The following is a 14745-nucleotide window of genomic DNA, read 5'->3' as shown; positions in this document are numbered from 1 at the left end:
TTTTTTGGAAAGAGGTATAAGATAATTTGTATCTCGAGAGAAGATACCTTATGAGCGCTCTAAAGAAATGAGGTAGGGTAGGGGGACATTCTGTTTAGAGGAAATCGTGTGCAAAACATGGAGGTATGAGACAGAGTCGATTCTGCGGTGGGCAGAAAGTCCATGTGAATTACTAAAGGATGTATTTCTGGAGGATAGAAGTAAAAGATTTTGGAAAGTAGGCAGGAGCCAGGTTGTAGATCTATAATGCCATGATAAGGATATTGGAAGCCAAAAATGTTTTTAAGCATGTACTTTACGGTCCCATTGAGAGTTGAGGCTGTTTTTAAAGAAGAAGTTGAGGTAAGGTGTCTAATTATGTGGTTATATAAGAGTTTAGGTGAGTGATGATGGTGGCTTGAACAATGGCATTGGCCATAGCACAGGAAAGAAAAATTCAGTAGACTTCAAAGGTGGATTTGTTAGAGTGATTGAGAAAAAGTGAGGTATCTTAGATAATTTAGTTGTTACTTAAGAAAATGGGTAGCTTATAATTAATTAAATGAGAAACAAGTGAAATATATGTGTGAGGAAGGGTTGAGTTTGGTTTGCAGTGCCTTATAAGACATCCAAGTGGGTTTACTCCATTAAGTTTATGAATATAGGAATTTGAATCTCTGAGGAGAGAATGACAATAGGATATAGATTAGCAGTAATCAATAGTTTGGCTGTAATATAAAAAAAGAGAGCTTATAGAGTGCTTATAAATAGACTGGTGACTAAAGATTGAATCCTAGGAAAGATCAATATTTCCGAGATAAGCATAATAAAAAAGAGCGGCCAACATGGAAGATCAAGCTGGAAGGGTTAGGGAGGTAGGAAGAAAAGCAGAAGAGTGATGTGTGATGTAAATTAAGTGATTAGACTGAATGGTCAGAGTTTTCAAAATGATGGCAGAAGTCCAAAGCAATGATTTTAAAATTGCCTTTTGGATCTGACATTCTGATGGTTATGAATCTTTCCCAGAGCAGTTTCAGGGTGAATAAGAATTGATAAAGTGGAGAAACTATGTGTAGACTACTCTATTGATAGAATCTGTTGAGAATTGAAAATACATGAGGAATTGCCATAGTAGGACACAGGTCAAGGGAGAATTATTTATGAAGGTAATGATTTCATAATAAACTCCATGTGAGTTTAAGGATGAGTAGAGAGGAATAGTTTGAAACAGTTTGAAACAGTAGAGAGGAATAGTTTGAAATTATAGGATTGGAAAACCATCTTCAATATATGGCACAGGTGGGATTTGTAGCACAAGTGTAGGGTGTGCTTTGAACAATAGAAGTAGTCATTTCCTGGAAATAAAGATGAGGAATGAGGATGGGTAGAGGGGGTCTGAAACAAAAGTGACATGGAGATTACATGAAATGATTGGCAGGAGAGGTGTCAAGTTTCTGAGTTGTTACTGAGGAGAATGAAGGAAAATTCTGAACAAGGGTATCGAGAACTTGGTACTTAGCTAAGCTTAGTGAATATGACTTTGTAGTAATGTTAAGCAAATCTTTTAAAATTTTGTTCTAACCCTAGTTTTTAAGATTCAGGTTTAAAATCTGGAACAGTGAGCGATAAAGACAAAGATTTTAAAGTTCTAAGTTGGAAATTGGGACCTATGTTATTTTACTATTTGCTATTTCTAGCTATTTGGGTTGTTTATTAGCATGCATTTTAGTATTGTATGTTACTATAGTTAAAATGCTTTCTTCAGCACCTGGTTTATTGTAAATAAAAGTATTTGGACAATTGACTATGCAAAGGTAATTGGCACTACAATTCCTTAGTAAAAGGACAATTTGTATTATGAAGAATAATTTTTTCTATGTTTCCTGTTTCACAACTTGAGCATATTTTGTGATTTTTGTCTAGAACATTTTTATCTTCAGTTTCTGTTGTTTACTCTTATGACAAAGATGACACCCAACACTCTCAGCCTTTGTTAGCGCAGGTAAGACTTAGTTTTTTCTTATAGATTTCTTACTCTGAATTATCTTTAAAAATGTAAATATTCTGAAATTTCTAGAATACTATTTTACACATTCACTGAAATTGAATAATTTGGACTAGTTCTTATTTCTACCTGGCAAAATTTCATTGGGTAATTGCCCATGCATGTTAAAGTACTAAGGTAGATAAAGTAATAAATAAAAATGACACATTTAAAAAATAAGTTATCCATTTGTTCTTGTGTATTTTTTTTCAGATGGATTGCAGTTATCATGGATATGTTGCAGGTTTTCCAAATTCTCTTGTGTCGCTGCACACTTGTTCGGGACTCAGGTTGTAGCCTATTTAAAGATATTCCATTGCTGGTATTTGATCCTGCTAACTTGAGTTGATCCTCCGTTTATCTTTTCTAGTTCTTTATTCACCTTTGTTATCTCAGTTCCCTAAGGAGTGAAACAGAATTACTGGTAAAATAGAATTGGTCACGATGGCGGAACTTGTCCCTGATGGAAGGCTACTTGTTGAGTCTAACAGGTTCTGCTGCTTGAGGCTTTGAGTGGCCTTGAGTGTAGGGAGTGTTGGTTGGTCTCTCCATACTTCTTTAGTTTTTCCAGATTTTTCATGTTTTTATTGATTTCTTAATTTCCTAGCATGGTAAAAAATTGTAGAATGCCTAGATCTGATAGCTATTTTGGTTTTGCTTCTGGTAATTTTTAGGCAGGTAATACCTTCAGTTAAGTCCACACAAAAAATGACATAGGACATTAAGTGTCAGGGAAGAGTAGGTATCTCAAAAAGAAGAAAGGACCCAAGACTAAGGAAGATAGTGCCTAAAGATCTGACAGGCTGGCTTAGAAAATCTATACCCTAGGAAGGGGTCCTAACCTGTTTAATCAGATGGGTCCATGCCGCTTATATGCTTTCTTTAAGATAATAAAACATTTCTCTTAGAATATTTGTAATATAAGGCAGTATGCATCCTGTGGTATTACTGGTCCAGTTTTGAGTTTAACACCTCAATGAATAAAGTAGAGAAACCAAGGTGACTTTAAATGTAAAAAAAATTTTTTTTTGCCAAAATTTCTCATTAGAATGTTATAGTTTTGGTAGAATAATTTCAGACTTGTTTTGATTATTTTAATACTCAGGGGAACATTACAGCTTAAAAACATCTCATATGGAATTGAACCAATGGAGGCCGTATCAGGATTTGTGCACATGATTTATGAAGAAAAATATGATAACACTAGTGTACCTCTCTTAGGAGAAACTAAGACTTACAGCTATAATAATACATATTATCATATCAGAAAAAGTTCAGAAGTAAGTGTTGACTTTTAAATTTTTCTTCCTTATAATTTTGTGAAATGAAAACTACTTTCAGAGCAAAATTTGATGACTTACAGATCTTAAGATTATTTCTTCATTAAGCTTGTTATGAGATTAAAGTTTAGTAAAGACTTAGGTAGTTAATCTTGGACACATATGTGAATGTAGGATTCAAGAAACCAAAAAATTAATGTTCACATGTGGACATTTGGATAGTTAATGTAAATTATTCCTTTTCCTCAATTAGGCTGATAAATTAGGTGAAAATGTCATGTGATCTGGATTTCTAAGTTAAGTCTTTGTTTCAGGAGAGTTCAGAAATGAATACTATTAGTGGCCCACATAAGGTACATGTAAAACAAAGCAATGAATTCTTCTTCCACAAAGGCCTGTAAACTGCTATAACATCATAAATAACATTCCTGGCTCTAGTGAACTGCCATTGATTGTAAACTCCAGTAATACTTTCTAAACTTTATTGTTTGCCAGAATTAGTTTCCTAATAATTGGTAGCAGAAAATCTGCCCATATGGAAGACTACTATGAACATTATCACAAGGCAAGAAATAAGAGATTAAGGTTGATATTTCCAATTGCAGCTATTGCTAAAATTAACAGATACCTGGATTCTTGTATAGCTTGGGATCTCATTGAACATTCCTATTAACCACAGACAATTTTTGGACTGGAATTTTCTGAATAGTACCTAAATTTTGTATTTGGAAGCAGCTTTGTTATATAATCAGTAGCACTATGTCTCAGTTTCTGAATATGATTTCAATAGAAGGTTAATTTTTGGAAATTCCTCAGGACTCATGTTTGTTTTTCAGAGAACTGAATTTTTCAAGTTACGCCCTCAGTATGTTGAAATATATATTGTTGTGGATAAAAATCTGGTAGGTCCTTTTTTATGTATTGTTATTTTAAAATGATTTAACCTTTGTATCTAACTTGATTTCAAGGATGTAATAAAAATTTCAGAAACATTTTTGATGTTTATTTTGCTTTTGCAATTAATAACTTCTTAAAAATTGTGCATAAGCCAAGTGTTTGTTAATTCACTTACTTTATATATGAGGTTCTCTAAATGCTTTTGTAAAGTAAAGCATTTTTCATTTTTTTTAAAGCTTGTCAGTCTATTTTTCTTTTTTTCAAAAGAACTACATCCTCAGTGAAACCCTCAACCTCCACATACAATGTATTTAACTGCTTCAGCCTCATTGAAAGAATTGCCTTCAAAACAAATATGCTACTTTTTCTAAGTGAAGGCAGAAAACAAGTTATCTGTTTCATTGTTAGTTCTAGGTAAATGAAATGACAGAAAAACAAATGAACAAAATTTTCATATTGAGGATTCATGATTATACTTCTGATCCTGTATGGGTTTAGGTTTTTAATTTGTACAACATAGGTAGTTAGGAGATTCTGAACTATGAGGCTACATTTATTCCTGGTTGGTAAGATCCAAGGGCACCTGTTGGAGGCAAAGAATATTTCTCTCCATAGGAATGCAACTTCAAGCAGGATTCCCACAGATTATCACCAGCCATATATGAGCTCAAAATTCATAAGAAAATTAGCTACCATAAACAAGGGTTAGCAAAACAAAAAATAATAGATTTAGATACAGAAAACCTTCAGATATTAAAATTTTAAGATATGTTATAAAAATATTTCATTCCATAAGGGAGTCTGTTGATTCCAGAAGAGGTGGATATGAAGCAGGGAAGCTGAGCTAAATATTGGCAGAGGTTACAAAAATTGAAGTGCATTGGCTCACTAATGAGTGGGAGGGTTTTTTTTTTTTTTTTTTTTTTTTTTTTTTTAGCATAGCTAAGCTGACCCAGTACAATGCCAACACATATTCTAAAATCATATTCCGGTAAAATTGCAAAGCAATTAGAAGTGGACAAGCAGAATTTTAAGCATAATCAACAAAAAGAAGTCAATAAAGGGAAAGGAAAACATTATACATTAAATTTTTGTTTCATAAATGTGGGACAAATTTAAAAGCTAAGGTTAAGATAAATTTCAACTCAAATAAATTATTATATTAGGTATAGAGGGATTAAGTACTGTAATTAAAAACCAAAGATAAAGACTAATTAAAAGCAAAGACAAAGATTATCATGCAAGACACATGAATGCACACATTCTCCCTAAAACTGACATATCTAAAATATGGTACATAATGAAAGTAAAAGACTGTAAAAATATAAGAACAAAAATTCTAAAAAACTTGCTTAACTAGATTAATATCAGACAAAGTAGACTTCAAGATAAGCATAAGTTATCTATTACTGCATAGAAAATCACTTCAAAATGTAGTAACTTAAACCAGTAACCATTATTTGGTTGGGACCCCAGAGACCTTTTTGGACTAATACCAATCTCAAATCCTTTTAACCAATCTGAAAGCTCTTTATTGATACAGCTTTTCTTTTTACAGGATTACTTTTTAGCCACTTTTTTTCCTCACAGAGATAATAATTGTTCATTAAAATTTAAAAGTGAGTAGGGATACACTTAAAAGGTATCAACTACTTCATTTAAACACAATTTATATTGCTGTGTGGTTACCAGTGTCAGTATGAGGATTGACTATAGCCTTGGTGAAGTTCAGTGAGGAGCTTGCTAAGGAAGCTTCCCTGGTGCTCTTTTTTGAAATAGTCTACCAATGTGAAATTACCCATTTCTCTAATTGTTTTCTAGTGAATGAATACAGAGTTTATTGTGTTTTGTAGTAAACTGGATTTAGCAGTTGTGAGTACATAATTTGGAATCAGGGAGATCTAGTATTGAATACTAATTTCCTTCATTCTTTTTTTTTATTGTGGTAAAAAGCATTTAATATTAAATTTTCCATACTAACCATTTTTAAATGTATAGTTGAGTAGTGTTAAGTATATTCACATTGTTGTTTAACAGATTTCTAGAACCTTTTCATCCTAAAAACCAACATTCTATGCCCATTAAAGCCTAATATCCCCTTTCCCCTGCATCGCCTGCCCCTCTTGGCAAATACCTTTCTGGTTTTCTGTTTCTATGATTTTGACTACTTCAGATAATACATATGAGTGGAATCATATAGTATTTGAGCTTCTGTGACTGGCTTATTTTGCTTTGTATAATGTCCTCAGGTTTTATCCATATTGTAGCATGCGACAGGATTGTCTTCCTTTTTAAGGCTGTGAATATCCCATTGCATGTTATATACCACATTTTCTTTACCCAGTCTTCTATTAATGGACATTTGGGTTTCTTTTACCTTCAGGCTATTGTGAATAATGCTGCAAGGAACATGAATATGTAAATATCTCTTTGTGATCTTGCTTTGAATTTTTCAGGTGTATACCCAGAAGCTGGATTGTTAGAACATATGTTTTTTTTTTTTTTTAATTTTTTTATTCTTATGTTAATCCCCTTACATTACAACATTAGTTTTAGATGAAGTGTTCCATGATTGTTAGAACATATGTTAATTCTATGTTTAATTTTTTGAGGAACTGCTATACTGTTTTCCATTATTAATATTAATATTTCTATTATTAAAAAATTTGAAGTTACTTTGTTGTTGTTGTTGAGCTATAGGATTTCTTTGTATATTCTAGATATTAACTTCTTATCAGATATGTGGTTTGCAAATGCTTTCTCCCATTCTGTAGGTTGCCTTTTCACCCTGTTGTTTCCTTTGATGCACAAAGGTTAAGTTTAATGTAATCCCATTTGTTTATTTTTACTTTTTTTGCCTGTGTTTTTGGTGTCATATCCAAGAAGTGACTGCCAAATCCAGTGTCCTGAAAGTTTTCTCCTATGCCTTTTTCCAGGAGTTTTATAATTTTAGGTTTTACATTTATGCCAATTTTGAGTTAACTTTTGTATGTAATATAAAGTAAGGGTCCAACTTCATTCTTTTGCATGTAGATAGATATAGTTTTTCCAGTGCTATTTGTTGAAGACACTGACCATTTTCCACTGTGTATGTTGGCACCTGTGTTGAAAAGCATTCAGCCATATATACTCAGAGCTTTATTTCTGGGTGCTCTATTCTATTCCATTGTTCCATATATCTGTCTTTATGCCAATACCATATAGTTTTGATTACTGTTGCTTTGTAATATGTTTCAAAATCAGGAAGTGAGACACTGTAACATTCTTCTTTTAGGCTATTTTTTCTATTTCTGCAAAATATGCCATTGGGATTTTGATAAAGATTGCAGTGAATCTGTAGATAGCTTCTTTGGGTACTTTGGGCATTTTAACACTATTTTAACACTATGAAGTCTTCCAGTTCATGAGCATGAGATGACTTTCCATTTGTCTGTATATTCTTTGATTTCTTTTGCCAATGTCTTTAGCTTTCAGGGTGCAAGGCTTTCACCTCATTGGTTAAGTCTATTCTTAAATATTTTATCTTTTTTTTTTAAAGATTTTATGTATTTGTTTGATAGAGAGAGACACAGCAAGAGAGGGAACACAAGTTCTGAGCTTTTCTTCATTGGGACATTTAAAAAAATTATTGATTCAATCTCCTTTCTAGTAATTGCTCTATTCAGATATTTTATTTCTTCCTGATTAAGTCTTTGATGGGTTGTATTTTTTTATTGAAGTATAGTTGACCTACAATGCTATATTAGTTCCAGGTGTACAACATAGAGATTGGACAATTCCATACATTACAAAGTGCTCACCACGTAAGTATAGTGACCATCTGTCACCATACAAAGTTATTACAGTATTATTGACTAAATTCTCTATGCTGTGCTTTTCATCCCCATGGATTATTTATTCTATAATGAGAATTTTATACCTCTTAATCCCCTTCACATATTTTGCCCGTGTACTTGACCCTTCTCCTTTCTGACAACCAGTTTTCTTCTCTGTATTTGTAAGTCTGTTTCCTTTGCTTGTTTTCTTCTCTGTATTTGAGTCTGTTTCTGTTTCGTGTTTGTTTGCTTTTTTATTTTGTTTTTTGGATTCCTCATATGAATGAAATCATGTAGATTTGTCTTTTTGTATCTGACTTATTTCACTTGGAATAATACCCTGTAGGTCCACCCATGTTGTCACAAATGGCAAGATGTCATTTTTTTTTTTTAAAGATTTTATTTATTTATTTGACAGAGAGAGACAAGCGAGAGAGGGAACACAAGCAGAGGGAGTGGGAGAGAGAGAAGCAGGCTTCCCACAGAGCAGGGAGCCCGATGCGGGGCTTGATCCCAGGACCCTGGGATCATGACCTGAGCCAAAGGCAGACGCTTAACGACTGAGCCACCCAGGCGCCCCAAGATGTCATTTTTTTTTTAATGACTGAGTAATATTCCATTGTTTACATATATACCATATTTTCTTTATCCATTCATCTTTCAGTGGACACTTGGGTTGCTTCCACAGCTTACCTATTGTAAATAATGCTGCAGTGAACATAAGAGTGCATATATGTTTTCAAATTAGTGTTTTCATTTTCTCTGGGTAAATACCCAGCAGTGGAACTAATAGATTATATGGTATTCCTATTTATAAGTTTTTGAGGATACAGCCCAGCACAGGGGCTGCACCAGTTTACATTCCTACCAACAGTGCATGAGGGCTCCCTCAACATCCTGGCTAACACTTGTTATTTCTTATCTTTTTGATATTAGTCATTCTGACAGGTGAGAGGTGATATCTTATTGTGGTTTTGATTTGCATTTCCCTGATGATTACTGATGTTGAGCATCTTTGCTCAACATTTGTTTCTTGGCCATCTGTATGTCTTCTGTGGAAAAACATCTATTCAGGTCCTCTGTCCATTTTTAAATCAGATTATCTGTTTTTTGGTGTTGAGGTACAGGATTTCTTTATATATTTTGGATATTAACCCATTATTGGATACATCATTTGCAAATATCTTTTCTATTTGGTAAGTTGCCTTTTGATACTGGTGATGGTTTCCTTCTTATTTTGATGTGGTCCAAAAATTTATTTTTGCTTTTGTTTCACTTGCCTGGGGAGACATATCTAGAAAAATGTTGCTAAGGTTGGTATCCTGGAGATTACTGCCTAAGTTTTTTTTTAGGAGTTTTGTAGTTGTATGCCTTACATTTAATTCTTTAATCTTTTTGAGTTTATTTTTGTGTATTTTATTTATATGTATGGTGTAAGAAGGTTGTCTAGTTTAATTCTTTTGCACATAGCTGTCCAGTTTTCCCAGCATTATTGATTGAGGAGACTGCCTTTTCCCCATTGCATATTCTTGCCTTTTATGTTATAGATTGATTGGCCATATAATTGTAGGTTTATTTATGGGTTTTCTGTTCTTTTCCCTTGATCTGTGTGTCTGTTTTTGTACCAGTACCACACTGTTTTGATGACTATAACTTTGTAGTACAGCTTGAAATTTGGGATTGTGATACCTCCAGCTTTGCTTTTTTTTTTTTCTTCAAAATTTCTTTGGCTGTTTGGAGTCTTTTGTGGTTCCATACAAATATTAAGATTATTTGTTCTACCTCTGTAAAAAATATTATTGGTATTTTGATAGGGATTGCATTGAATTTGTAGATTGCTTTGGGTAGTATGGACATTTTAACAATATTAATTCTTCCAACCCAAGGGCATGGTATATCTTTCCATTTACTTCCATTGTCTTCAATTTTTTTTTTCATCAGTGTATTGTAGTTTTCAGAGTATGCAGGTCTTTCTCTTCTTTGGTTAAATTTATTCTTAGGTAGTTTGTTATTTTTTTTCTTCAGGTTTTTATTTAAACACCGATTAGTTAACATACAGTGTAATATTAGTTTCAGGTGGAGAAATAGTGATTCATCACTTACATACAATCAGTGCTCATCACAACCAGTGCCCTCCTTAATACCCATCACCAATTTAACCCATACCCCCCACCGCCCCTCCAGCATCCCTCAGTTTGTTGTCTATAGTTAAGAGTCTGTTTTATGGTTTGCCTCTATTTCCTCCACCCTGTGTTCATTTGTTTTGCTTGTTAAATTGCACATATGAGTGAAATCATACGGTATTTGTCTTACTCTGACTATTTCACTTAGCATAGTACTCCCTAGCTCTGTCCACATCATTGCAAATGACAAGATTTCATTCTTTTCGATGGCTGAGTAATAGTCCAAAAGTCGTCTTTATCCATTTGGGCTCTTTCTATAATTTGGCTATTGTTGATAATGCTGCTATAAACATCAGGATGCATGTATCCCTTCAAATCAGTATTTTTGTATCCATTGTATAAATACCTAGTAGTGCATTAGCTGGACTGTTGGGTAGTTCTGTTTTTAACTTTTGGGGGAACCTCCGTATTGTTTCCCAAGAGTGGCTGCACCACTTTGCATTCCCACCAACAGTGTAAGAGAATTCCCCTTTCTCTGCATCTTGCCAACATCTGCTGTTTCCTGAGTTGCTCATTTTAGCCATTCTGATTAGTGTGAGGTGGTATCTCATTGTGGTTTTGATTTGTATTTCCCTGATGACTAGTGATGTTGAGCATCTTTTCATGTGTCCATTAGCCATCTGAATGTTCTCTTTGGAAGAATATCTATTCATGTCTTCTGCCCATTTTTTCACTGTGTTATTCATTTTTTGGGCGTTGAGTTTGATAAGTTCTTTATAGATTTTGGATACTTACCCTTTATCAGATATGTCATTTGCAAATATCTTCTCCCATTCTGGAGGTTGCCTTTTAGTTTTGTTGATTATTTCCTTCACTGTACAGAAGCTTTTTATTTTGATAAAGTACCAGTAGTTCATTTTTGCTTTTATTTCCCTTGCTTCTGGAGATGTATCTAGTAAGAAGTTGCTACAGCTGATGTCAAAGAGGTTGCTGCCTGTGTTTTTCTCTAGGATTTTGATGGTTTTCTGTCTCAAATTAGGTCTTTCATTCATTTTGAATTTATTTTTGTGTATGGTGTAAGGAAGTGGTCCAGTTTCATTCTTTTGAGTGTTGCTGTCCTGTTTTCCCAGCACCACTGTTGAAGAAGCTGTCTTTTTCCTATTAGATACTTTTTCCTTGCTTTTTGGAGATTAGTTGATTATATAGTTGTGGGTGCATTTCTGGGTTTTCTATTCTGTTCCATTGATCTCTGTGTCTATTTTTGTGCCAGTACCATATTGTCTTGATGACTACAGCTTTGTGATATAACTTGAAGTCTGGAATTGTGATGCTTCCAGCTTGCTTTTATTTTTCAAGATTGCTTTTGCTATTCAGGGTCTTTTGTGGTTCCATACAAATTTTGAGATTGTTCCAGCTCTGTGAAAAATGCTATTGGTGTTTTGATAAGGATTGCATTAAATGTACAGATTGCTTCAGGCACTATAGACATTTTAACAATATTTGTTCTTCCAATCCATGAGCATGGAATGTTTTTTCACTTCATTGTGTCATCTTCAATTTCTTTCATAAGTTTTGTATAGTTTTCAGAGTATAGATCTTTTCCCTCTTTGGTTAGGTTTATTCCTAGGTATCTTATGGTTTTTGGTGCAATTGTAAATGGGATTGATTCCTTGATTTCTCTTTCTGCTGCTTCATCATTTGTGTATAGAAATGCAACAGATTTCTCTACATTGATTTTGTATCCTGGGACTTTACTGACTTTGTGTATCAGTTCTAGTAATTTTTTGGTGGAATCTTTTGGGTTTTCTACATAGAGTATCATGTCGTCTGCAAACAGTGGAAGTTTTACTTCTTCCTTGCTGATTTGGATGCCTTTTATTTCTTTTTGTTGTCTGATTGCTGAGGATAGGACTTCCAATACTTTTTAAATAACAGTGGTGAAAGTGGACATTCATGCCTTATTCCTGACCACAGAGGAAAAGCTCTCAGTTTTTCATCATTGAAGATGATATTAGCTGTGGGTTTTTTGTATATGGCCTTTATGATCTTGAGGTATGTTCATTATATCCCTACTTTGTTGGTTGTTTTCATCAAGAATGGATGCTGTACTTTGTCAAATGTTTTTTCTGCATCTGTTGAGAGGATCATATGGTTCTTATTCTTTCTTTTACTAATGTGGTGTATCACATTGATTTGTGAATATTGAGCGACACTTGCAGCCCAATAAATTCCACTTGACTGTGGTGATTTTTTTTTTTAATGTACTATTGGATTTGATTTGCTAGTATTTTGCTGAGAATTTTTGTATCCATGTTCTTCAGGGATGTTGTCCTGCAGTTCTCTTTTTCAGTGGAGTCTTTGTCTGGTTTTGCAATCAGGATAATGCTGGCTTCATAGATTGAGCTTGGAAGTTTTCCTTCCACATCTACTGTTTGGAATAGTTTGGGAAGAATAGGTATTAATTCTTGTTTATATGTTTGGTAGAATTCCCCTGTGAAGCTCTGGCTCTGGAATTTTTGTTTATTGGGAGATTTTTGGTTACTGATTTGATTTCTTTGCTGGTTATCAGTCTGTTCAAGTTTTCTAATTCTTCCTGTTTCAGTTTTAGTAGTTTATATGTTTCTAGGAATTGATCCATTTCTTCCTAATTGCCTAATTTTTAGCATATAATTTCTCATAATATTCTCTTATAATTATTTGTATTTCTGTGGTATTGGTTGTGATTTCTCCTCTCTCATTTATTATTTTATTTATTTGCATTCTTTATTTTTTTTGATAAGGATGGCTAGGAGTTTACCAATTTTATTAATTTTTTCAAAGAACAAGCTTCTGGTTTCATTAATCTGTTCTACTCTTTTTTGGTTTTTGTATCATTTATTTTTGCTCTAATCTTTAATATTTCCCTTCATCTGCTGGCTTTAGCCTTTATTTTTTGTTCTTTTTCTAGCTCCTTTAAGTGTAAGGTTAGATTGTGTATTTGAGATTTTTCTTGATTTTTGAGGTAAGCCTGTATTGCTATATACTTTCCTCTTAGGACTGCCTTTTCTGCATCCCAAAGGTTTTGGACTGTTGTGTTTCCATTTTTGTTTGTTTCCGTGTTTTTTTTTTAATTTCTTCTTTAATTTTGTGGTTAACTCATTCATTCTTTAGTAGGATGTTCTTTAACCTCCATATGTTTGTGGTCTTTCCTAAGTTTTTCTTATGGTTAACTTCAAGTTTCATAGCACCGTGGTCTGAAAATATGCATGGGATTATCTCCATCCTTTTTTTTGTACTTGCTGAGGGCTGAATTTACGTCCCAGTATGTGATCTATTCTGGAGACTGTTCCATGTGCACTGGAAAAGAATGTGTATTCTGTTGCTTTAGGATGAAATGTTCTGACTATATGTGTTAAGTCCATTTGGTCCATTGTGTCATTCAAAACCTTTGTTTCCTTGTTGATTTTCTGCTTTGATGATCTGTCCATTGGTGCAAGTGGGATGTTAATGTCCCCTATTATTATTGTATTATTATCAATGAGTTCCCTTATGTTTGTTATTAATTGTTTTATAGATGTGGGTGCTCCCAAGTTATGGGCATAAATATTTACAATTATTAGATCTTCTTGTTGGATAGACCCCTTAATTAGGATGTTGTGCCCTTCTTCATCTCTTTTTATAGTCTTTGACTTAAGATCTAGTGTCTGATGGGGGTGCCTGGGTGGCTCAGTTGGTTAAGCAACTGCCTTCGGCTCAGGTCATGATCCTGGAGTACTGGGATCGAGTCCCACATCGGGCTCCCTGCTCGGCGGGGAGTCTGCTTCTCCCCCTGACCCTCCTCCCTCTCATGCTCTCTGTCTCTCATTCTCTCTCTCGCAAATGAATAATCTTAAAAAAAAAAAAAAAAGATCTAGTGTCTGATGTAAGTACTGGTACTCTGGCTTTTTTTGACATCTATTTGAATGGTAAATATTTCTCCATCCCCTCACTTTCAATCTACATGTGTCTTTATATCTATAATCAGTCTCTTCTAGGCAGCATATAGATGGATCTTGTTTTTTTTTTAATCCATTCTGACACCCTGTGTCTTTTGATTGCAGCATTCAGTCCATTTAAAGTCAGAGTAATTATTGATAAATATGAATTAAGTACCATTTTCTTACTTGTTCTGTCATTGTTTCTAGAGATGTTCTCTGTTTCTTTCTTGTCTTGGTCACCTTTGGTCTTTGCTTTGCTGTCAAAGAGTCCCCTTTAATATTTCTTGCAGGGCTGGTTTAGTGGTCATGACTCTAGTTTTTGTTAGTCTGGGAAACTCTTTGTCTCTCCTTCTATTCTGAATGACAACCTTGCTGGATAGAGTATTCTTGGGTGCATATTTTTACCATTCAGCATGTTGAATATGTCAATGCCACTGTCTTCTTGCCTGCTACGTTTCTGTGGCTAGATCTGCTGCTAACCTTATTTGTCTTCCCCTGTAAGTTAGTGACTTCTTTTGTTTAGGATTTTTTCTTTATCTCTATATTTTGCAGATTTAACTATGCTATGTCTTGGTGTTGGCCTGCGTTAGTTGATCTGAATGGGAGCTCTCTGTGCCTACTGGATTTGGATGTTTATTTCCTTCCACAGAT

General features: G+C 34.0%; 1 protein-coding gene across 1 annotated transcript in view; it reads left to right on the top strand.

Moving 5' to 3' along the window:
• LOC123847765 (disintegrin and metalloproteinase domain-containing protein 5-like) overlaps positions 1-14745 on the top strand; it is a 171766-nt gene that overhangs the window by 15264 nt on the left and 141757 nt on the right. The window contains exons 4-7 of the mRNA XM_064585515.1: positions 1903-1981; positions 2237-2313; positions 3129-3303; positions 4140-4205. Of these exons, the coding sequence (XP_064441585.1) occupies positions 1903-1981; positions 2237-2313; positions 3129-3303; positions 4140-4205 (397 nt within the window). The remainder of the gene's footprint in view (positions 1-1902; positions 1982-2236; positions 2314-3128; positions 3304-4139; positions 4206-14745) is intronic.

This window comes from Mirounga angustirostris, unplaced genomic scaffold (assembly GCF_029215605.1).
Source record: "Mirounga angustirostris isolate CCGP_5_RB_7025 unplaced genomic scaffold, mMirAng1.0.hap1 SCAF_2, whole genome shotgun sequence".
Taxonomy (NCBI): Eukaryota; Metazoa; Chordata; class Mammalia; order Carnivora; family Phocidae; genus Mirounga; species Mirounga angustirostris.
The sequence above is the reverse complement of the archived record's forward strand: the minus strand, read 5'-3'. Positions and strand labels throughout refer to the sequence as shown.